The following is a 23,456-nucleotide window of genomic DNA, read 5'->3' on the forward strand; positions in this document are numbered from 1 at the left end:
CTATGCGGAAAGGATAACATTTCCGTGAGTTAGTTCGCTTTAAACCGGTAAAGGAGCATTAACGGCATTTATTTAATAACGGAAGTCGTTTGAAAAATCCATTATAGCGACACAGGAAGGACGAAGGAGAATTTTAAAAATCCATGCAACGCGAATCGCTGCTCTTTGTTCCAACGGACGACCGACAGAATTTTTGCGACGCTTTCTCGTCGACAAAATCGTCCCGCGTTGTTAAACGCGTCGAATTGTATCGCGTCCGATGTTCGTTGTTCGTTACACGAAATTTATTCAAAATGAAAATTTCATTGGCGAACGCGTCATCGACGAAATTCACTTACTTATTTTCCCTCGATGCGGATCAATTATGGATCAACTTGTTACGTTGGCCGAAATATTTACGATCTCGTTTATGCATTCATCGGCGATCGTGTAGAGAAAATTGACAGGATTTTTCATGCTGTTCGAATCCAAATTCGGATCCGATATGCTTCGTTTGCTTTAATAACGGCTCGCGAATTTCAGATTACCGAATCTCCAAGTTTCCAAAAGTTTTCATTTTCAAATCCTTGAACCCTCGAGTTCAATCAGCGCATATTATCGATATAATATCGCTCAATAGATATAGGAAATCGTGAGATAGCGACAATATTATATCGATAATAAAATGAGGTCCCCCTAATAGAACACATGTATTGCTTTGACGGATATAAACAGCGCTTCGGTGTAACTTGAATTTCGAGTTTTGGTTTAATTTGCAAAACAAGAGGTGGTTATTCGACAATTAAATCGACCACGAGTAAAACGAGAGTGTTGGTACCCGGCCAACCGATGCGTTTACAATAATAAATGTTATTTAAAGCGAAATTCAGCGTGCTTGCGTACCGTTAAAACCACATTGTGGTTTTTTGCCCGTTCAGCTCTATTGTTTATTACCGGAACTATTGTTTTTTACACGATATTCATGCTTTCCTATTATTTCCGTTACATCCTTCATGAAAAATATTTCATTTTATTAACTATCGCGCAGGAGTTATTTAATTTCTCGTTGCTTACTAGAAGCGAATGTCTTTTATATCTTTTAATATCGATTAAAACTCTTGCTGTATTGTTTCTGTACACGACCTGATTTTCCTAACAATATCCAGCGACAGACTCGTAATTTCCTATTAACTATTAAAAGTAATCTTAAGAACGGAGTTGACAAATTTATTAATTGCATTCTTTTTCCTGTTTCAGGTGAGTACGAAAGCGTTTTAATTTTATCGAGCTATGGGTGAGTTGCTCAATTTACTTTAAAACGTACGCACCATAACTTTCATCTTTATTGGTCATTTTCACAAGCACTATTATACGTAAAACTCTTAAAATACTTATTAGAAGTGGCTTTTGTACGATGCAAGAATTTAGAACTTTCTCAATAAAGATTGGTAAGAATTAAAACATAGCGATATTTAAATGTTGTGGACAGCGATCGCAAACATTTCTTTGTCAGCCGATGACAGGATTAAAGCTTTAGACAAGAAGCGTCTCGAAAGATTTTCCGACCGCCATCGTCGCGATTCGATTGGATTTATGAGGCATTTCGAAAACTTCTCTGGTAATCCGGCGCTTTCACTTAAGCGATAGTCTCCCGAAGCTCTTCGCCGGTTGCCTCAGGTGGAACTGCGGAAAATAAGCTTTATGTAATAACGATCCAGAGACCCGGTCCAAGATTCTCCCTCGTGGAACACCATTGCTTGGCAATTTGCCATCCAAACAGAACGAATGGCGGAGTTAACACGGACAGAATAGCCACGTTGTTAAAGTTAATCGTGCAGCTGTGCACTACGAAATTCTTAATCGCTAATTAAACGAAGACGCAGTCGTGGCATGTTAATCGGATCAAGCCAGTGGCTTCGATCGAAATACCTCTTAAGTCCACCAATTTCCTCTCGTATTAATGAAACTCTCGTAAAACGCGACGGTTTCATAGTCGATTTTTGTAATTAGGAAAATGTCTAGCACTCGCGAATTGAAATATTTGTCATTCGAGAGGCTTGTAGGTTATCGACCCTCGCTTATTGCGGCCCGTAGTACTACGTCCATACTCCGGAGGCTTCTTTATTCGAGCACGAAGATCTCTCTGACAATGCAAACGGAGCGTTGCATTCACTCTTACCTTAACGATAGAAACCAGCCCCTAGGTCATTGATTTCCAGACTCGCCTATTGAAAACCGTAGTACTACGTCTATGGCCAATGGCTCTTTTCATCCGAGAATCAAGATGTGGTCTATAACGGTGCTAATGTAACGTTCCATCTGTCCTTTGATAAAATTGAAAAACGGCTGCTAGATCACTGACCTCCCGATTCGATTATCGAGAAACGTAGTACTACGTCATTGATCTTACGGTGCAACGTTTTGCACCCTCGCTTGCTTTAACGATAGAAGCTGTATTGTAGGTTATCGACTTCCTGGCTCGCCTACTGGAAATTCTACTACTACGTCCGTGACCAAAGAATCTTAAGTCCAACCAAAAGATGTGGTGTAATAATTCTAATTTCATTTTCTAGTTCCATTTACTTTACTTATTTAATGATTTCCTCGAAAATCGTAGAGCATCGTACATTTAAAGATTATACTTCTTGTTTAATCTCTTCCCGTGCTTTGACGAGTTTCACTCGTGATACACTTACTGCTCAGGCTTTTAATACCTGGCAACTTCAAATTTAGGTCCAACTATAAGTAGCATTATCAAGGATCCCTGAATATAAAATACTCACAACGTTTTAATTTTCTTTGGCCGTTTTATACCCCTGAATAGGTGAATCATGGCGCATTTCATAAATAAATGGCATGGGAAAGGGTTAATAAGGATAGAAACAGGTGTTAGTCGTTCGTCTAGACGTGTCTGCCATAACCGTAATAGCACGTTTCCAACCGCTAATATTTCTAATTGGACTCCTAATTCATCAAAATACCGTCCGACGACGCAAGAAAAGAAAACGGGTTCATAAACGATCGAGTTATCAAAGGAAAAGTAATGAACACGCTTTATCCTCGTGGCACGAGCGAATTCGACTAATCTTTTTTTGCGTCGAGCATGCATGTGTGTGTTGGTACGAAATACTTGAGCGCAAGAGTTGGCACGTTGAGCAATTAGTTGGTTGACTGGGATAGCGGTGATTAATCGTCGGCATTAGGCGGCCGTTTTCAGGAAACGACGATCGTACGGCTCGCGCTGCGACTCGTGCATCAAACCGCGCTCGCGCGTGCAAATTAATTGCTGTAATCCGAAATGATCGCGGCAATTTGACGGCGAAAAAACGTATCGGCACTGCCGTAACTACGACTTTTGTTCCGCGTGGACCACGTACCCTACCTTCACTAATAGTCGATGCTTTATATCGTTTGACTTTTCGCGATTTCGATCGAGATGACAAATTTGGGAATGTAGGGATCTGCTTAGGGATTTTGGAATATAAGAATTTTGAGAATGTAGGGATTTGGAGTAGTTAGAATTTTGGAACATAGGAAGTTGGGATCCACTTTGAAGTTGTAAGAAATTGGAGATATAGAGATTTAGGGACACAATAATTTGGGGATGTAAGAATTTCGAGATATAGAGGTTTGGCGATTTAGAAATACAAAAATTTCAGAATTTAACCTACTACTGTACTATCCGAATTAGTCCAAATTTTCTAGGCGTCTAGAATGGACCCTATACATAGTTACGCGAGCGGGTATCGGGAAACGGCATACGCCGTGGTGGCATGATTTGTTCGAAGCGTAATTTATTTTGTCGGGTCGCCTCGCCCTGTCATTTCTTGGACCCACGATTCGCAGAACAAAAACGCGCCACTATTCCGAATTAATCGGTTGAAATTGCCAAATGCTTTGCTAGTCTACTTTTTGTCCACCGAACTTACGTTCAAACCTTTCGTTATGGACGTCGAGAACAGGCGTGGGTTAATTGTTGTAAAAAGTGCAAATTTGCAACAGATTTACGATCGACGTATCGAGTATCCGTTTTTATAATCTATGTAGTTTTGATTAGAGTCTTTAAAGTCCATAAATACTATCGGAGTAACTGAACGATCTGTTACAGTTTAATAACACATAAATGTTCAAGTCGTCTTTTGTCAGAAGTGTAGGACGAAGCTTGTTCTCATAGAACGTCTTTGGAACAATGATATAATCTGAAAGTAAGTGGTCGCAACGTACGATCACTCGTTCATCGATCAAAAACATCGTCGTTATGTGAGCAATATCGGATAATCTGGAGTTCAGCGATGCAGCAAATTATTTTTCAATTTTTCGATAGCGTTCGGAGCTTAATTCAATTTGAAGGAATATGAGGAACATCAAAGCGGTGCAATGCGGGCACAAACCGGCAGGAAAAACGGAGAATTTAGTTATCAATATGTTTCGATAACGCTGTAAATTGTAAATGTATTTTAAATACCGCGTGAATTTGCTAGAAATGCCAAATTATTTCCAACAAATTCTGAATATCTTTCGCAGAATTTATTATCGATATCTCGTTGAGTAATGCGGATGAAACTTCATTTTCCAAGAAAACAACTAAAATCACGCTTTGATAACTTCATCATATTATGCGCGAAATAATTATTAAATGCTAATTGGTTACTCTGAAACGCTGCGGGATCTCAAATATACTTAATAAGAATATTGCAGTATTAAATAACAGTTGTTAAATGTCATAGAATGTTGTAAGGTTTCTTAGATACTCGTCTAGGTACATCCCTTGGGCTCTACAATTTTTTTATCTCGATATTTCTACGTTGATAGAGATGAGTGTATGTAAATCTTTATATATTCTCCATATTCGAAGATGCGAATTCTCCTTTAACAAAACATCTCGAAGTTCGAATATCCTACGATTCAAATATTTCTGGATCCACAGCTCCGAGTGTCTAGATGTTCCTAAACTCCAATATCCATAGGTGCGAATGTTCTCAAACTCCATTATCCGTTGAATCAAATATCTAGAGCTTCTAACATTCCTAGACTCGAATACCCTTCTAATTGAATCTTCATAGATCCTTGTATTTCTAAATTCCTACGTCTCTGGTATTACTAATGACTCCTCTGTGATCGCATATTCCTCCTGATTAAGCGTGCTAGTACGTTGGATTCCATCGAGTCATTTCAACGACGTGATTTGAAAGTGCCACGGAAATGGCAATATCGCTCGTATCTTGAATCGAAGGTTTCCTCAAATCTCGCAAAAAAACTGAATTTCGCTTATCTCGAGTGGTAGCAGTGTTTTAGGAAATAACTGGTGCTATTGTTTCCACCAGGAAACGTCATCCATCGACACGCCTTCAACATCTGTTCCGTATTGTGTCGGATGTTTATTGCCTCTCGAACGATTCCCGCAGGTTTTCTTGACTCGCCCTCGTAAATTATTCTGCTGCGAGCTGAAAGCCGAGAAAACGTATAGGTATAGCGATCTACGCACGTAGATACGTGTGTACGTACGAAGCTTGCCACGATATCGTATCGCGGAAGAACTTGTTAAGTCGTAAATATTGGATTTCGAAAATACATAGAAGAATCGTTACTGCCCACTGCAATAAGATTCCGCTTGTTTTACGAAGTTGTCGGTGATAGGACGCTATCGATGTCCCATGGAGACTCGTGTCGCCTACAAAATAGTTTTATTCGGTTTTTATTTTTAGAGCGGAAGTTTCGATAACTAGTCCAGTTCAGGTGCTGACCGATTCATGCAGAATTTTACGCGTAAACGCCGCGAGTAATTGAAAAGTAGAATTTTCACGAGAGCGCGTCGACGAATGTTAGCTTCGATAATTAGAATTAGTAGCAAGAATCAGCTACGGTGAAATGGCAGCAATTTATTTTAAATTTCGTAGCGTATAGCCTGAGGAAAGAAAAGATAATGGGATAATTCGCTCGTCGCGAGAGACACGAATAAGCAAGCAGTGACCAGCTAGTAACTGCATCCTGCGTCCTCGAAATGGCAACGTCGTTGAAGACACGTCCCCATTATACGTGCCTTTTTTTATCGACGACTCATCTAAAATGGAAAACTTTCCGCTATCGCATCTAAAGTACTTCCGCTATAAAGGTCATGAATAAAATCAATCGGGACTGATTCGTCGTGCGACGATTTCGTACAAATACGCGACTAACCGTGCGTAAAAATCCTCCGATGTCATATGACTTCTGTATTTATCGTTTCACGCGTGAGCATGTACATCCGCTGTAATTAATTGATGCGTGGAGACGCGCCTAAGCTCCTCGTTCCTGATTAATACGCGATTCCGTATTTATCGTTAATTGCACGGGACCGTGTACAATTTATTGTTAACGTACGGGAGCGTACATAAGACACGCGACAGCGTACGTGTCCTTTGCATACTTAAGAGCATCGTGTGTCTCGCAAACAGAGCGTTAAACATAGAAAAACATAAATTGCATCCTTTTAAATGACAGATTGCATTCGGTTCAGAGAACGAGTTCCACGAAACGATCAAATCGAATAAAGAGGGATCGAACGATGCAAAATTCAAACATATATTCCCAATGAAGAAGGGTATTTCTGTCGCGACGTATCACCGTGTAGCGAAAATAAAGGGAAACCGTGTCTCCGTCTGCGATGCATCATCGACAAGACGAGCACGTCTGCAGAATGCATTTTCGTTGCTTCCATTTTTAAGAAGAATCCGCTGACGTCCTCGAACAGGCTCACGGAATCAACGTATCAGGAACGTGAATCGCTGACCGAGTTGGAAACGGGACGTCCCACGGCTACGAAAATTATTTTCTTCGCCAGACTCTTTTATCGTCCCATCTACCATTCTTCTTCGTGAATCTTCTACGATTTACGAGTAACTTTAATTATTTGCCCAGGGTTGTTCATTATGTGTGATACGCACGGAATGGGGTAATTTTATCATCGTATACTTATACGCCATGTATCAGGTCATATACTCTATTTTAAAACGATTTCGAAAATTTTTTAGTATTTACTGTCGTTCGGTGTTCGCGTTTAATTACTATCTCGGGTTAAGCTTTCTGATAGTTGTTTTGTTAATTGACGAGTTCAATCGCACCGGAATCAGCGTACTAATATTTTCACGATCGATAAGTCTGATGCGATTGGAGAGATTGAAAAACGCTCGCTTTCGCAATTAAGGGAAGATTAAAAATTAAAAGGATTATGCATTAAACATATTTTAACTTTCGCTCGATGCGTTAATCGCTTCCATGTACCACAGTTACGTTTTTCCTTTACTTATCGTAATAGAAATAACTCCAGTGCGTTTTCCGCGTTTCGCATCAACAGCCGGATTAAATCGGTCTTGTATCAGCTGAGATGATCGGAGCACAGTTTTATCTCGTCTTTCGAGCAGAGTTCTTTTCGAGCTTCCTTCGAACGTGAACTAGTCATCGTAAACGTGGACTACCGATTGATTGATCGGATTCGAAGGTGATTAATTAACGCGATAATGGCCGGTAATATGCGGTGCCGTGAATTACGTTGGCTGATATCGGTCGCATTCGCCTCTGGCAACGCTCGCCACACAGTCATCAAAGATTTACCGCGAATCCGCCATTGGCCGTAAACTCGACCACTGTTATTTCTTAGTTCACCGCTGCTCTACCGCAGCTACACCAGCGTGAATAAACTGCTCGTTGAAATAGCTGCCTCGTTGTTGTCGTTTCCAAACTGCGTTCCATGCGACCGTAAATACGAACCGTTAATATCGTTGTACTGCAACTTCGCCAGTATCCTTTATGTCGTGGTCTTTGCTCGCAGTAGTCGAGAACGTTACTCGAGATTGCTTGGCAATTAATCTTTCTCGCTTCTTATCGCTCCTCAAACAGTCAGGTATATTCGTTACTATTAAATTATACGTAGCGACCGATTTGCGCTAACCCGAATCTTAATTATGTGCCACTGAATGTCTGTTCTACCGATTATCGATTTTGAATATTATCGTTAAAGTGTATCGTAATTATTATTTGCCATGATATCATCGATACGCTAATACAGAGATTCGATCAAGAGTACAAGTTCATTGAAAAATCGTTATTAGTTATATTTATTAATTTGTAACGTTCGTTAACGAAGCGCCGTGAAACCTGTGACTTCGAGCGGTTAGATTCGTAGCGAACGTAAAGACGATTTGACGGGTCGACGATCTCTGCAGAGAGATCCGCGTGTACCGGTAACCGCTACAGTTAGGTCAAGCAAAGACGCTGTGGAAAAGGAGCGAGAGGCAAATAATGGCGTGCAAGGAAGGAAGGGGTCTGCTAAAAGAAGGTAGTGGCAGTGGTCGAGTTAGTCGAGAATGGCATGAAACGGTGCTCGATTCAGTCACCGAAGCTCCGCGTACCACGGCACACCTGTCCATCGATGCATAACATCCGTGTTTCCTGTGTTTATCTTCGAGTGGTAATGATCAGTGATGTAGTTGAGCGCGTTTTCGAGGTCCAGTTTCGTGATACGCTTACCACCCTTTTACAGGGAATTAACAAAGTTGGATTTCGAGTTTCGTTTCCGTTTCGAGTTTCAGTCGGAATCGCGCGATTTCGTGTTTTTCTCCGGGAGAGGACACGTTTGGAAATATTGAAATTTTTAAACGTCGAAACTTGGCCGATGCTGCGCCCCGCTCGAGTGTACACGACTCGAACTTTGGATGCGTTTCAACCTCAAAGGATTAAACACTCGCTTGGACCTGCTTCTAGTGTCATTACGGCGGGACGTTAATATTTATCGAATGTGGACTCCACGATAACTTCTCTTAGCAGAGTACCAGCTTCGGTGCGTGGAATTCTGCTTGAGAACTCCGGAGAACTGTACTTCTTGATGGCTGCTTTGTGGACAATGTGGATTTAGGGATAACGTGGATGGTACTATTACCAAACTTTGCTTTAATAGTCGTGATATGTTGAAATTTCGGTTTCAAGCGCGGTTAACGGGAAAGTTTTGTAGGAAATTACAGTTTGATATCATTCTTTCGACCCTTTTCTTGCAAATGTAAACGTTATCTCTTCATTTTATGGAGCACATTATTCGCGATATTATTATTTGTTTCTCCGATTCTCTTACTACAAACTTTTCACCTCGAAATTTTGCGTCAAGTCTATTTGCTTGCAGACTTCAACTTTGTTTCTTGTTTGCCTTCTCTGTTTCAAAAAATAACGGCAAGACGTTTATTTATTCAAACTCTTAGTTGAATTGAATCTCTGCGCTGGCAGTATTTCGAGTCTGGAATTTTTATTCGAATAAACTTTTCGTATTATTTCTTTCTGAAAATTTTAATGTTACCATCTCCGTTTGCTTAACACGCTTACCGTTCACGGACTTAAACGAATACGAATCGCATCGGTCAAGTAATTAAAAAATAACGAGAAAAGATTTGAAATGACAAATTGAAGCATTGGATTAAAACAAAGCTCCCCGTCGTAAATTTCCAGAATTATTCCAGGATCTCGTGTGTTTTTTCCAAGGGATAATGCAGACATCGTAATTCATCGAAGTTTCTCATTCTAGGATTCGGTAGTAGCTCGTAACTAACAAGAGAGACAGCGGTAGATGGTATACCATCAGTGTTATTCCTCGTTATAACTTGCCTCACACGTAATATTAAGCGATATTACTGTTTATTCGCTGTTCATAGTCTCTAATTACAAAGTTTTGGATTACGTGTAGTACAAACAGGAAATCTGACGGTATATTCTATTTGGATGTTCAGCATTGATAATCAACTTCCTTGTTTAAGCTTTCTATACCGAAACAACCGACGTTCAATGTATTATATATGTATTAATTCGATAAATAATTATTATTATCGTGATGAAAATGCAAATTGAAGATTCCTCGCTTATTAGCTGTATCCGAGTTTCCATCGCTCGTGTGTAAACATCGATAATTCGTATCTTACTAATATTTTAAACATAGCCCACTTTTTATCTGCATATTTATTATGATATCTACATACTTAATTCGGATGAAAATCGATGAAACATACTTGCTTTGTTAGATTAGCCCAAAAGAATGATCGAGACATCAGAATTGTAGGAATTGTGGAGAGTCGTTATATTTTTCCCGTTCTTCATTTCTGTGAAATTAGAGCTTTTTCGTTGATTTTCCGAATAATTTAGTTGACGGTACCGCCGTTGAATGGCGTTCAAGGATGTAGGAATTAAGTTGATCCGCAAAATTCCTTTTCGCGTTTATCGCGATTGTTTCTGACGATAAATCGCAAATGGTTGTTCTTGGAACGCGCGACAAGATCGGCGCAATAAAGAGCGTACGTACAGTTCCGTGAAAACGGATGAACGCGTTCTTAGAGTTTCTGCAGGTATTTCCGTGAAAGGATTCTCTTCCATTATCGTGCCTTTTCTTTCATATCGAACAAATTCTGCAATAAAAACTTCCGCTTTTTACTCGATTGTTTTCAGACATCCAAATTTCAAATGTTTTCTTCCGGCAAAACGTTTCCCATTATTGCCCTCGTTTCATTAGCATCTGTATTTATTATCAGCAGTTACGAGGTCTTTCTTTTATCGGGTGAATTTACTGTGTCCCAAGAAGTTACAACTGTTGCGAACTGCAAAATATGTTGAACGAAACAGCAAAGTTTTCTGTAGAAATAGGTATCTGTTGGACACCGAGGTCAGTTGTCGCACAAATTCTAACAAATTGCAATTTCTTTCCTAAGCAGTAGCTAATTAATCTTTCAACGAACGGTAATTAAACGTCGCTCCATTTTAGCGGTATCTTAAATGAAAAATTGTTACAATCGTAAATAAACGTCAACCTATTTTTCCTCGCGATTCTAAGCAAACTAACCCAAATACCAGTGATCTGTAATTCCCTGTATCGGAATTACACGATGTACCGGTTTCGACAAAGGCACAGAGTTTTTGCACAGGTTTCGGCTTAGTAAAAAGCCATCTAGATAAGATATTTTTATCCGCACCAAAACTCCATGTAACATTTCCACAGATCAATAGTTCGGCCTACATTCGGGATCATCGTTCATCCTCAAAATACCAATTTGAAAAAGAAGAAAGCCAAAAAAAAGGAAATCGAGCCGTCAGAAAATTGCGACGGTTTTTTTCATCGACGATTCAGCAACGATCTCTCGATCGATGTCAGTTACGCGGATGCTTGTTGCTGGAACTCGCGAGTGCAAGTTATTGAAAACGGTCAGAGACACCTGACGCCAGATTTTCTCGTGGCAACTGTCGAAACGGCGCTTCATAAAACACGATAGCCTGTGTTTCATGGGGGACGCGGGACATATTGCAGAGCATCGATCCTCCTGGATACACTAGGAATTTTATATCGTGGGATTTGATATCCGGGTTCGGGATACCACCTTCATCCTTCCTATCATCTGTTCAACAATATCTTCCGAAAATATATATCGTGGTCAAACTATCTTATCCCCGTTCAATATCTTTGCTCTCCGTGTAAAACACCTACAGTCGTACTCTATGTACTACAACATATTTGGGCTATAGGTATATAGGGATTTGGAATATAGCAATGCAGGGATCTAGAAACGCGAAATTCTATGGCTGCGGAGATCTAGAGATGGATTAGAGGATGTCCAAGAATTCAGGGATACGGGGATTGCATGCGAAGAAAAGAAATAAGTTTTTTCGCTTCAAAATCTTCAATCTCTGTTCCTAGCAGTTCGAGTTGGATCGTTTCGTGTATGAGATGCAATTAAATTTTTATCTTGACATTGCAATCTCGTGTGTATTTAGTTTTACAAATATATTTTCTTTTAAAAAGATGGCCATTAGTTTAACTGAAACGTTGTTAGTCGAAATTTTGGAGGAAAGTGGCGGTGCATATATTAGGTAACTTTAGCAGCAATAAATTGAACGTTCTGTTTCAAGCGCTAATTGTACGCAGTTGTTATCGAAGCGCGTACCTTGACTCTGTTAACCGACGAGGCATTTGAACGCGATATTACGCCGGCACGGCACGCAGTAGTTCTCTGTCGCCGTATTATGCAAATGTACCGACTAGATTCGCAAACGTAACGGTATGGTCTGGCAAGTGGTTAATAATACGTCGGTAGTAATGGTGTACGGCGGCGGTGCACGTTTACTTGGCCAGTCGAGCAAGATTAAGGCCTCGCAGTCGGTGCACGCTCGATACGGTTCGCTTTTCTTCGTCAGGAAGTTGGCATAGTCCTCCGTTGTAGTCTCTGTTTGATTATGGATCACCGGCTATTGCAGCCGAAAGCGTTCGTGGTTGCGAGGGAACTCGATGTCTCTTGCGGTTCGACCGAACGCTAACTGCTGCTTCAACTATCTCCAACGAGGATACAGTTCGGATCCGACGATGGAATTCAAACGACACGCTGCTCGAATACCTCTCCAGTTAGCTAACCACCCCGATGTCGTAACTCGTTTAATAATGGATAACGGATAATATTCGAACGACTCTTACTTGTCTCTCTGCTTGATCGCTCATTCAATGTCGCCGTTCTTACTTTCAGATCACCTTCTTTTCGATCGATAAAACTATTTCAATTTCTTCTTTTATTCCCCGCGGAACCGTAGTGACTTCCACTTCTAACTTAATTCTAACTTAAACGTTTACTGATCGCGATACAAACCTTTTGTTCTTAATAAAAGTTTGCTGATCATTATATAATCATTCTACAGAGAATTCGTCATAATGACAGTGATAATGTCGTTAAGCGAAAATATTCTTGAAAATGTTAGGAAGTCTGATGTATATCAGCTTTCGTGTACGTATCTGTTGCACGACAGCCAATTACTTCGCTTTCAAATAAATGATCGAAAATGAATCCATTTGAAGTAACGAGGGTATCAAAGCACAGGAGGAAAGAAAGAAAGAATAAATTTCAATAAAAATTGAAAGGTAATCGGAGGCAAGGAAGGTTACCGTTGATCGTTAAAATTGTTCGTTTTCTAGTGTCCGTTTTGAAGAATTAAAGCGTTTATTAAAGGGACTTATTAGCGTGCGACGGTGAAGGTAGATACCGCACGCGATCAGGAGGAAACACGTGGGGAACAGGAGTTATTCGAGGGTCGCAGCTGACTCGACTACAAATATCGTCGCCGGTGCTGCAGAAACTCGATATGAACGGTCCCGCGCGTCCTTGCGCCAATAAACCGTATTGCATGTCGTATCTCGTGTGCCAAACCATTAGACTGTCGAACTTTAATGCCGATCGGGATTATTACGATCCACCTGCTACGACTTCCGAACGCAAATCCGCGACATCCTTCGATTCTTTCCAAATCGAACTTGAAATGCTTATATAATTCTTCAAATATCTCGGAACAGTACTGTCGGATCATCGAAAATCCATCGACACCGATGCATACGGAAGTAGTTTTCCAGATGTTCTTGAATCTTCTCCGAAGGACCACCTTTGATATTTAGACTAGTTTCCAGTATTCAGTAGCGTGGACCAATCTTTACTCGGACGCTCGGTACTCCCTTAAGTCAACCCCTTTTAGAATACCTTAATGTTTTATTTGCAATGTATTGTAGTGTAATTGGTACAGTAGAATTAGCCACGTTTAATGCGTAATACTATTAGGAAGAAGTGATTCGATGATCATTGACTTCCAGAGCAATAGCGCTATTAAATTTAAATTTGTTTAATCCGATGCTTCAGTGCAATTTCAAATTGTTTCCGTGGTTCCCCTGGTATTTACATGAAATTCGACGTTCCGACGATCATCGTGGTAATCAAAATACTAATTACCGAAGTAAATGGTACTCCTGGTGCTCCTAAAAGCAACGTTTCGCGCTATCAGCGAAAACTGGGCCTCCGAATAAGCGAACCGTAAACGAGAAGAAAAGAAACGGCATAAAAGATATCCGAAAACCCGTTAGGTTCGCGCGACGAGTCGAAAGCGAGCGTATCCTCGGAACGAAAGGTCGTTGTCGACTCCCGAATGTATGTTTAAGAGCGAAATCAGGATTTTCCGTGAAACGAGCAACGGAAACAGAGGGAGTCGGTACAGATGCACACGAAATGCGGTATTATCGTAGAACGCGAGATTTCTGATGCGGTGAGCGAATCCCGTTTGGATTACGTGGCCTGGATACGGTGCGGAGCCAGGACGAGGCTCGACAGGGGTGTAGAGGAGCGAACGAGCCCTTTTCAGAGGAAATTGTGGTTCCGTGAATGCCGTTTGGATTACGGAAGAGCGTCCAACCGATGGCTGATTTCTGGAATCAGGACGAAGCAGCTCTACCTTCTCCCGGAATCCTCGTTTGAACGCGCGACCGGGATGAAGGAGCGTCGCCCGGAGGATCGCGAGATGAAACTCTTTGGCTGCCGATGGTCCTTTTGGAATTTCGCGACTAATCTCGCAGGTTCGTCATCCGGATATTATTGAATAAGTAAAGCTCGGGGTGGTGGGGATTCGCAGGGATGTTGCGGCGGCGGCGGTGGTTGCTCGCTCTTCCAGTTATTCGCCCAGTTGAACGGGATTTAACGTTCGAGGGGATCGGATAAGTTCGAGAGAGGGAGGGGAGAGCAGCGACGTGTACCCGTAATGTTGCCGGCTGATGGTCCGCGCTCGTGGGACGTTGTTTGGTACGATGGGAATTTTCAGCGTCGATTGTTAATTGAATCGGCGACGATAGCGGCCTCGATGGAGGTACGCGAGTTTCTTGTGAAAATTGCTCGATACTATGCAGCTAGTTCGATCGCTTGTTCGTTATGATAAGGGCTGAAGTTTGCGTTGCCGCTACATCCTCAATTTACGGAAAACTGATTGTGTATATGCTATGTGCACCTACCGTCCTCTGGGGTTTGGGAAATTATGCAGTAATTATTCGTCTACTCCTCTGAAACGAAAATATTTCGTTACGTTGAAAGAGTACGTTATTCGAAGTAAAAAATGATTCAAACGGTTTTTGATATTTATGAAACGCGCTCGAAAAATTTTTTCTCCCAAAAATTGTACGCTTTAACGGTACGTTTTTATAAGGAGTCTCGGTATACGCGCGTAAAAAGGCTACAGTTTTTCGCGCGTTAGTATGTTTCGAACAAGCACTCCGGAAGAAAAACAGTCGTAGGAAAGACCAATCGGTCCAACCGATACCAGAAAAGAACACTCTGAAACATCTCGAATCGCGAGTACCGGTTTCAAAAGGCTGGAAAATGACGAGGAACGCGAATTCGGCGAAAAAAGCATTGATCGTCGAGTGCTGGCAAAGCATCGAGGAAATATGCCAGCCGAGGTGAAAAATGACGGAACGAATCTCTTGCGGGTCCCGCATTCTAGACGCGTCGTTACCTTCGTTGCCAGATGCTTCGTTGCTTTTTCGGGCTTCCGCTTCGTTCCTCCAGATTATAGATTATACGAACGCAACGATTGCAAATTTTTTTTTTCATTCCAGAACACATTGAACCTACTTCGAAACTCGACGAAGTTAATTAAAATTTCGATTTGCTAATACTCGTGCAGTTTTTCAATTCGCAGGAAAAAGAAGGCTAAAGTTTTATTTTGATGGCGCGCGAATGAACTATCTCGATGTCCGATTTCTCGACGTTTTCCATCGAATTGGAGACATATCGTGGAGAGATCTCGAATTTGGCAGTCGAGAGTTTTCATTCGGCGTTGCGGGATATCAGATTGAATTTTGGTATCGATATCGAAGAAACCGACGCGGCTAAAACGAGGCATTGTTGATTCGACCCAGTTCCATCGCGGATACGCCTTTTTACCGTTTTACCCCTTAGCGATTCATCGAAATTCCAGGAAGTTTGTTCGACGAAAACTAAACAGTTTTTAGGGAACGACGTGGCAGTTTGTTTTCCAGCGGAACGTTCGCGACGAGTTATGGCGAATTTGATTCCACGGTTTATCGTTCGCTACAGCGATCGGGTATTGATTAAGCGACACGGGAATTCATCGATCCGTTGGTTACCATTGTGCCGAACGTTTGTTTCAACCGCGATATTGTATCCTAAGTGGTAACAATGGTGCCGTGTATTGGTTCGAATTGGATCATTATTCTTGATGATGGAAGGTGGCTTTCGTTCGAGTGCCGTTATCGTTTCTTGCCGGCACTTCGATCGCAATATGGTGCAAATTGTTTCTGACCGTTTGTTACCGACATAATATTTATCGCATTCCTCGTTAAAGAAAATAGCTTCGTTAACGACGCTAAACCGGTTTCGTCTATTCGATATCAAAATCTAACCTAAGTCAGATCGACGGAAGCTTAGTTGCAAGGAAAGTGATAAGAAGATCGTGGAAAATACTATTTTTGAACCCGAATCACGTAACGTTATGTTCCGATAAAGAGCACGCGCATACCGGTGCGTTTCACGAGCGAAAAAGAAACCCGTCATACATAATCATTTTAATATAACCAGGTCCCTGTCAAAGCTGTCTTCCCTTCTCATTTATTCCGGTCTTCGAGTGATTTTATATTCTTCAGCCTCTCGTTTAATCTCTACTTAGCATATTCCCGTAATTTTCCCGGCTCCCGCTCCAAGCAACCTTCTAATTCCTCTTTAATTTCTCCTCGTTTCCTTCGCTCTTCCTACGCGTATCGGCCATTATTTTCCTCCGGCGTTATTCGCAAGACTTTTAAAGTTAGATGCCAGAAACCTTTAGCGGATTCTGCGTTCGTCGAATCCATTTGCAGGATTTTATCTTGGTCCCGTTCAACGCTTCGTGAACTTTTATCCCGAATGTAACCAGCTTTATTCCCTTTGTTTCCTTCCCCGTTTCTGAATGCGATTCCACGGCAGACGGCTCGTCGCGACTTCCGCTCGCTTTGTGTTCCGCGTCTTCGACGATATCCTCGACACACACACACTGTCTTCCATCGTTCCTTTTCTTCGTTTCTATTCGTTCTTTTCTTATTCCGATGGTCTGTTCGTCTGGTTGATCGAGAACGGGTAATATCCGCTCGAGGGATCGCGAAGGAAGCACGGTTGTCCGTTCGGTCTCTTTGTTCGACTCGTTCACGGACGTTCGATACCTTTGATCGTGCATTCTTGTCACGCTACCGTTCGTTTATTTATTATGTTCCTCCTATGAAAGCGTCGTGTGGCGAAATATTCACGAGGATTCGCTCGACAACCTCTTCCTCTCCTTGTGCATTTATTTTCCCTAGGATCCGAGCATCGCTCTGACTGTATTTCGTATTTCTCAAATCTCGTTGAATCATTCTCGGCGAACCGTATTTTCACGATAATTTTCCCATTTTTTTTGCCGGTCTAGCGCTGTATCTATCATTGTACTTTTCTCCTTTGTGGATCGAGTTTAAGCGTACGAGGTATCGATTTTCGCGAACCTTTGAAACCTCGTGATACCGTGTTTCCAGAAAAAATAATTCGCATAACGGAGAGTTTCAAAAGGAAATAGATAAACGTTGAATGTAATGCGGCCAGAATGAAATCACGTAATACTACGCGTACAGTGCCGTGATTCCAGAGAATGGATCACGTTTGATTATGTTTTCGTATTCGGTGAATCATTCTGTATTACAAGTTTGCATAGTATTGCGTTTTTCTAGGGAATGCTCGCATAATAATTACGCCTTGAATTTGACACGAATCATGTAGTGACTTACAAGGGACATTACCCAATCGCCAATCGCCGATTTTGATGCGCTTTGAGTATGATATAGAACGCAAAAAAATATTTGACACGTATTTTTTTTTATCGGCCATCGTCCATGCTGAAAGGGTGAAAATGGCCCCCAAAGTTGGGGTTGCAAAACATATTTTCTCGAATATCTCAGGAACTATTAGGTCTAGACAAAAAATTAAAAGTGCAAATTTTTCTGTTTTAGAAGGCCAATAATATGGCCTAAGTGAATTTTTGAAAAATTTATTTGTTTAAAAAATATGTTAAAAATTAACATTATTTTGCAAATTTTTTTAATAAAAGTTTGCACTATTTTGATCAAATTTCACATATGTAAACTATAGGTCAAAAGACAAAATACGGATAAATTGGAATTTTTAATTTCGCTTGCGGAAAAAATATTATTGTCGTTGAAGTTATACGTACATTTTATACCTTCCGTTCGGTGCACAACTGATTTCTATACGTAATATTCTGGAAATTGTATTATGTTACATTTTTTACACTAACTTATTTAAAAAAAGAATTTAAAGGTCCAAAGGTGCCTCTATAAAAATATGTCGTTCGAGTTAGATATCGCATTTGATCCGCGTTATGGGTGCGTACTAGTGGCAGTATTCGACGCACGGAAGATCTTAACGCATAAATTGTACTTGTGCGAAGTACAATATCTTCATAACGATGTAGAATACATGCAATTAAAGAAATTACATCTGTTGATCAAGAATTGCTTCACGATTGTAAGTAATATAGTAACACTGAAATTATAGTTTTTTTATAATTTTCAAAATTATGTCTCTTATTTTGAAATGATTTTCTAATGTATTATAAACGGTAGTAAACGTAAAAGATGTAATGTTATGCATTATGAAATCGAAACGGATATCAGTATTTGTCAGTGTATATTTTGTAAAAGTGACATAGTTTTAATTTGGTTGAAACTAAAGTCAACGGGATTATCAAAATGTTCCAATCTGCTGCTGATGCAACCATACTGTAACCATGCGTACTTAAACAGTTTTTTATACCTAGGTGCGGACAATGGATTATGAATTAAAGTTCACATTTTGATAATTATGTCCCATGCCGGTACGTTAATTTGTAAATCTAACGTAGGCAAAAGATTTAATATTTCATGCGCGAAATTTTTCCATGTTCTATAACCACATACGTCAGAAGGTTGTATTAATCCAGTAGCGATTTTTTAATACTTAAAACTGTCAAAGTTTTATTTGGCGATATGATATTTCTTGTCAAAATTTTAAAAAATTTAAAAATTATTAAAAAAGTGATATTTTCAAAATTACCCAACCTAATAATATATATTTTACAATCGTGAAGCAATTCTGAATCAACAGATGTAATTCCTTTAATTGCACGTATTCTACATCATTATGAAGATATTACACTTCGCACAAGTACAATTTATGCGTTAAGATCTTCCGTGCGTCGAATACTGCCACTAGTACGCACCCATAACGCGGATCAAATGCGATATCTAACTCGAACGACATATTTTTATAGAGGCACCTTTGGACCTTTAAATTCTTTTTTTAAATAAGTTAGTGTAAAAAATGTAACATAATACAATTTCCAGAACATTACGTATAGAAATCAGTTGTGCACCGAACGGAAGGTATAAAATGTACGTATAACTTCAACGACAATAATATTTTTTCCGCAAGCGAAATTAAAAATTCCAATTTATCCGTATTTTGTCTTTTGACCTATAGTTTACATATGTGAAATTTGATCAAAAAGTACAAAGTTGTATTAAAAAAATTTGCAAAATAATGTTAATTTTTAACATATTTTTTAAACAAATAAATTTTTCAAAAATTCACTTAGGCCATATTATTGGCCTTCTAAAACAGAAAAATTTGCACTTTTAACTTTTTGTCTAGACCTAATAGTTCCTGAGATATTCGAGAGAATATGTTTTGCAACCCCAACTTTGGGGGCCATTTTCACCCCTTCAGCATGGACGATGGCCGATAAAAAAAAATACGTGTCAAATATTTTTTTGCGTTCTATATCATACTCAAAGCGCATCAAAATCGGCGATTGGCGATTGGGTAATGTCCCTTGTTAGTTTCGTTGCGGTCTAATAACGCAGTATGTACCATGTTTTTTGTATATAATTCGCATACTATTATAATTTAAAATTTGGAACAAATTGCACAATGCACTCGAGTATAACAGGTTTTTTTAAATAAGGAGAACGTACGTAATCTAAATATTTCTCGTTTTCAAGATCTCTAAATATTTAAATCCCTAAAACCTTAGACAGATCTCTGGATCTCTAAATTTCAGTCTACAAATGCCTTTATTCCCTCGGTCCACAAACTTCAAGGTCCATAAATCTCCAGATCCACGAATTTCGTTATTCCGAAATTCTTACGTTTTCATATCCCCATTTTGCCAGATCTTCAAAAATAGGTAAAAAGACACGAGCGGTAAACCGTTTCACCTTTGGTCGGCAGTATTTTTCGTTGGTAAAGCGGATTTACGTAACATGCAGAGAAATATTATAAAATTTCGAAAATGAAAATCGTATATTTTGGCGGAGGGTCTTTTCGCGGAGCGTGAACAATTTTATTTCGTTTCTCGATACAACCTAATTCATCCGTACATAGAATTACAAAAGTCCGCCTCTCTTTGTCGCTCACGCGCGATACAGAGAACTGGAACACATTGGCATAGATAATTTTATCCTCGCGTATTCTGTACCAACCACGAGTACAATTATAAACCGTCCTCTCGTCGGTACGCGGCTCGAACAACGGATCAACGTACTCTCGTTTCCTCTCGTCAAATTAGAGCTGGAAAAAAGCTACCGAATTGTGGTCCGCCGGCAGCCAGATTTTTTTTTGCCGCCCACGTTATACGAAAGTCGTTCAATTAGCGTGTACGTCAAACATTACACGGGCTTGTAACTTTTACATTTCCACAAAAAACAGCCAGGGACGAGAAAAGTTGGAGAAGGTGGATTTAGCTCTCGTTAAATGATCGAGCTTCGTTATTCGAGCATAAGGCACGCGGATCATTTAGTAATTGATACGAATGGATTGCGGCAAAAAACTTTCCGTTCGAGTGCGTTGGACGAAAATGGAAATTAAAGTTCATTTATTATTAGCACAAATCGAACACGGTTATTCTTTTTCTTTGCGTTTACTTCTTTTCTATTCCACATATTTCACTAGCATATAATAATACATTTATGATGTTCAAATTCGCGGTAACTCTTTCATCGAAACGTTAGCAGCCGAATACGCGTGTCTACGTTAAACGGTTTTTATACGAAAAATAAAAATTAAATTACACTGGTTGAAAACGGCATTCCGCGAATATGTAAGCGTGTCTTTTTTATACGAATGAAAATTAATCTTCTATAGTTGTTTGGCTTTTAACTGTTGCAGTGAGATTTTCGAGCAGCAATTAGGTTTTTTTAATCTTTCCACTAAAAGCGACTATGCAATGGAAATTAAAAAAATAATTAGAGCGGTTAAATATTATAAGCGCATTCTACCTTTACATTGTATCGAACCTTTTTTGAATTTATTCGCGATAAAGCGTAATTAGATATAATCGAGTAGTGAAGCAAACGGTGTTCATCCTCAAAGTATAGACACGAGCGCTGCAACTTGAAAGTTATTTCCCTTGAAAATGGGGATTTAGGTGAAACAAATTTTGATAAATTTTTACACCGTGAACTGGCCGTTTTTCTCTTATATCCGAAATTCGCCACGTTTCTCGTGTTTGCGATCGTAAAAGCGGAAGAATTAAAAGCCACGAATTCACCGTTTTTATCAAAGTATTAAATGTAACGAAACTTCAGCTGTCAGAGAATTTCACTCGTAACAGAATATTTTTGGCAAATAAAGGTAACGATAGAGAGGGGGAAAATTGAACGTTTCACGTATCGAAAATGAAACGATATCGCGAAAATCGTCGAATATTCATCATTCGGTGCAATTAAAATAATAATAAATATTCTGTACTGGCAAATGGAACGCCACTCGTCATCGCGTGCTTTTTACCTCTCTCACTTTTTATTTATTTATTATAGTATACTCGTTGAAATGAACGACGCATAATATAACTACACGTGGTTCCGAGAACACCGCTCTATGTAATAGTTTATGTTGCATAAACCGACGCGACTGCGTCCACGAGAGAGTGCTTCGCGTTCCAATTTCTGCGCTCTTGAATTTCTACGTTTCTAGATTACCCAATTATCGAGTTCCTACATTTTCACATTCGTAGCTCGCTAAATTTGTAAATGACCAGTCAAATTGTCAAATTTGTACACTTGAATTTTTCGTGCAACTCCGACACTTCGACTGTTCACTGCAACTTCATCTGCCTGTCATCAGATTAATCACGATCCTTCCTCTATTTTCCACCCTAAATCCACGCGTACATTGACCCAAACGTAGTCCTAGTAGGTTGTAGAAAATAAAGCACAGAAAACGGGCGAACAATTTTGGCGAATTTTACAAGGCTGTTTTCCGAACCGGTAAAGAGGGAGCAAGAGAGTAGGTTAGTTTCTTTCTTCATTTATTTTTCCGCGTCCATTTCGATTTTATCCCATTGGATCGCTCGGGGCGACTGCCGTGACACGTTTCAGAGTCAATAGCTGGGTTCGATTTTTGAAGAGTACACATAATATATGTAGATACGTAGGTGGCTGCCAATTTGCCGGGGGTTCCGCGACTCTGTCGTCGTTCCATTGGGAGCCGACATCGACTACTATCGACAGAGTCGAGCGGAAAAATGGTACATAGGCGGTTGCGACCGTGAATTTAGCCGAGTTCAGCGTTTCGAGAATACCTCCAACTAGATTTTCCATGTAAGAGAACCGAGCTTTTTGATACCGGTGGCTCGATTCGACCTCGTTGCTTTCTAGCGTGTTTGCCGTCTGCCAGCCATCATCGTACCTCCTGCACAAAAAACGCTTCGAACTTTTGTCGACGAAGCTCCGACCTTTTATTTCCCACAGATTTCGAGGTATCTTTGTCCACGAAGAAATTCAATTATGTGCTCGAAGAAATTCCTTCGGTTTAATTAATAGCGACCGATGGTTTCGTTCGCGTTCGACGGGTGTAGCTGAAACAACTATAGATCACGAATTGGATAGTTGGCAAGGAGAGAAAATTTAAGTAACTTCAATGCAGTTGCGTCGATAGCGTCGACGATATTATAACAAACAACGAGGACAAATATTTCCGTAGCAGCGAAACTTTTTACGCGTTCTTATCAAACGGAATACTTTATCGTAAAGTCCAAGAATGCGTGCGTTCGCGCGAACCAGGAAAAACGGTGTTTAAAATTAAAGATTCTACCGTGGTAGTACGATAAATTCTTGTTTTTACGGATTAAAAAGAAAGTTTACCGCTCGAAAAGTTTCATATGAAACCGCGATCTCGTTGTTCCATTTGCTTTCATCTTGAACTACTTCTTCCCCTGATATCCCGGTAAAAAGTTGTTTGTGCCGAAGTTGCTTGTTTTTTACGTATTGTCAACAATCCGCACTGTCGAGGAAACTCGCTGCATTTACGACAGAACGTTTCATATTCTCCAGATAATTTCTGTTCTTAGCCAATTCATTTCGTTTCGCGTCGATTCACCTTTCTTCGCGAAAACGAGCACGGAAATCTTGTTGACTCGCGAAATTAGACGAATATGTACCTACCTTCTCGTAAAACGCGAAGCAACGGTATTTCTGCTAATAATGCCTGCTTCCTTTGGTAATAAGGAAACGCGTGGAAATTATTAAAGGCGCCGAAGTAATTGCGCTCATTCCTTTCTTGAACGATTCGAGATATATGCACAGGTTCGATAGGAGCATCGATAAC

At 40.1% G+C, this 23,456-nt stretch overlaps 1 protein-coding gene across 10 annotated transcripts in view; it reads left to right on the plus strand.

Annotated features, from left to right (window-relative positions):
* Btk29A (tyrosine-protein kinase Btk29A) overlaps positions 1 to 23,456 on the plus strand; it is a 120,587-nt gene that overhangs the window by 39,267 nt on the left and 57,864 nt on the right. The window contains exons 1-2 of one of the 10 annotated variants that reach the window (XM_076541634.1): positions 8,311 to 8,425; positions 13,949 to 14,359. The exons of 8 other annotated variants lie outside the window; for them this stretch is intronic. In XM_076541634.1, coding sequence (XP_076397749.1) covers positions 14,005 to 14,359 — 355 coding nt within the window. In that variant the 5' untranslated portion in view covers positions 8,311 to 8,425; positions 13,949 to 14,004. Of the gene's footprint in view, positions 1 to 8,310; positions 8,426 to 13,873; positions 14,360 to 23,456 lie in introns of those variants that run through there. One more of the 10 variants, XM_076541595.1, reaches the window with a different exon arrangement.

This window comes from Megachile rotundata, chromosome 1 (genome assembly GCF_050947335.1).
Source record: "Megachile rotundata isolate GNS110a chromosome 1, iyMegRotu1, whole genome shotgun sequence".
Lineage (NCBI taxonomy): Eukaryota > Metazoa > Arthropoda > Insecta > Hymenoptera > Megachilidae > Megachile > Megachile rotundata.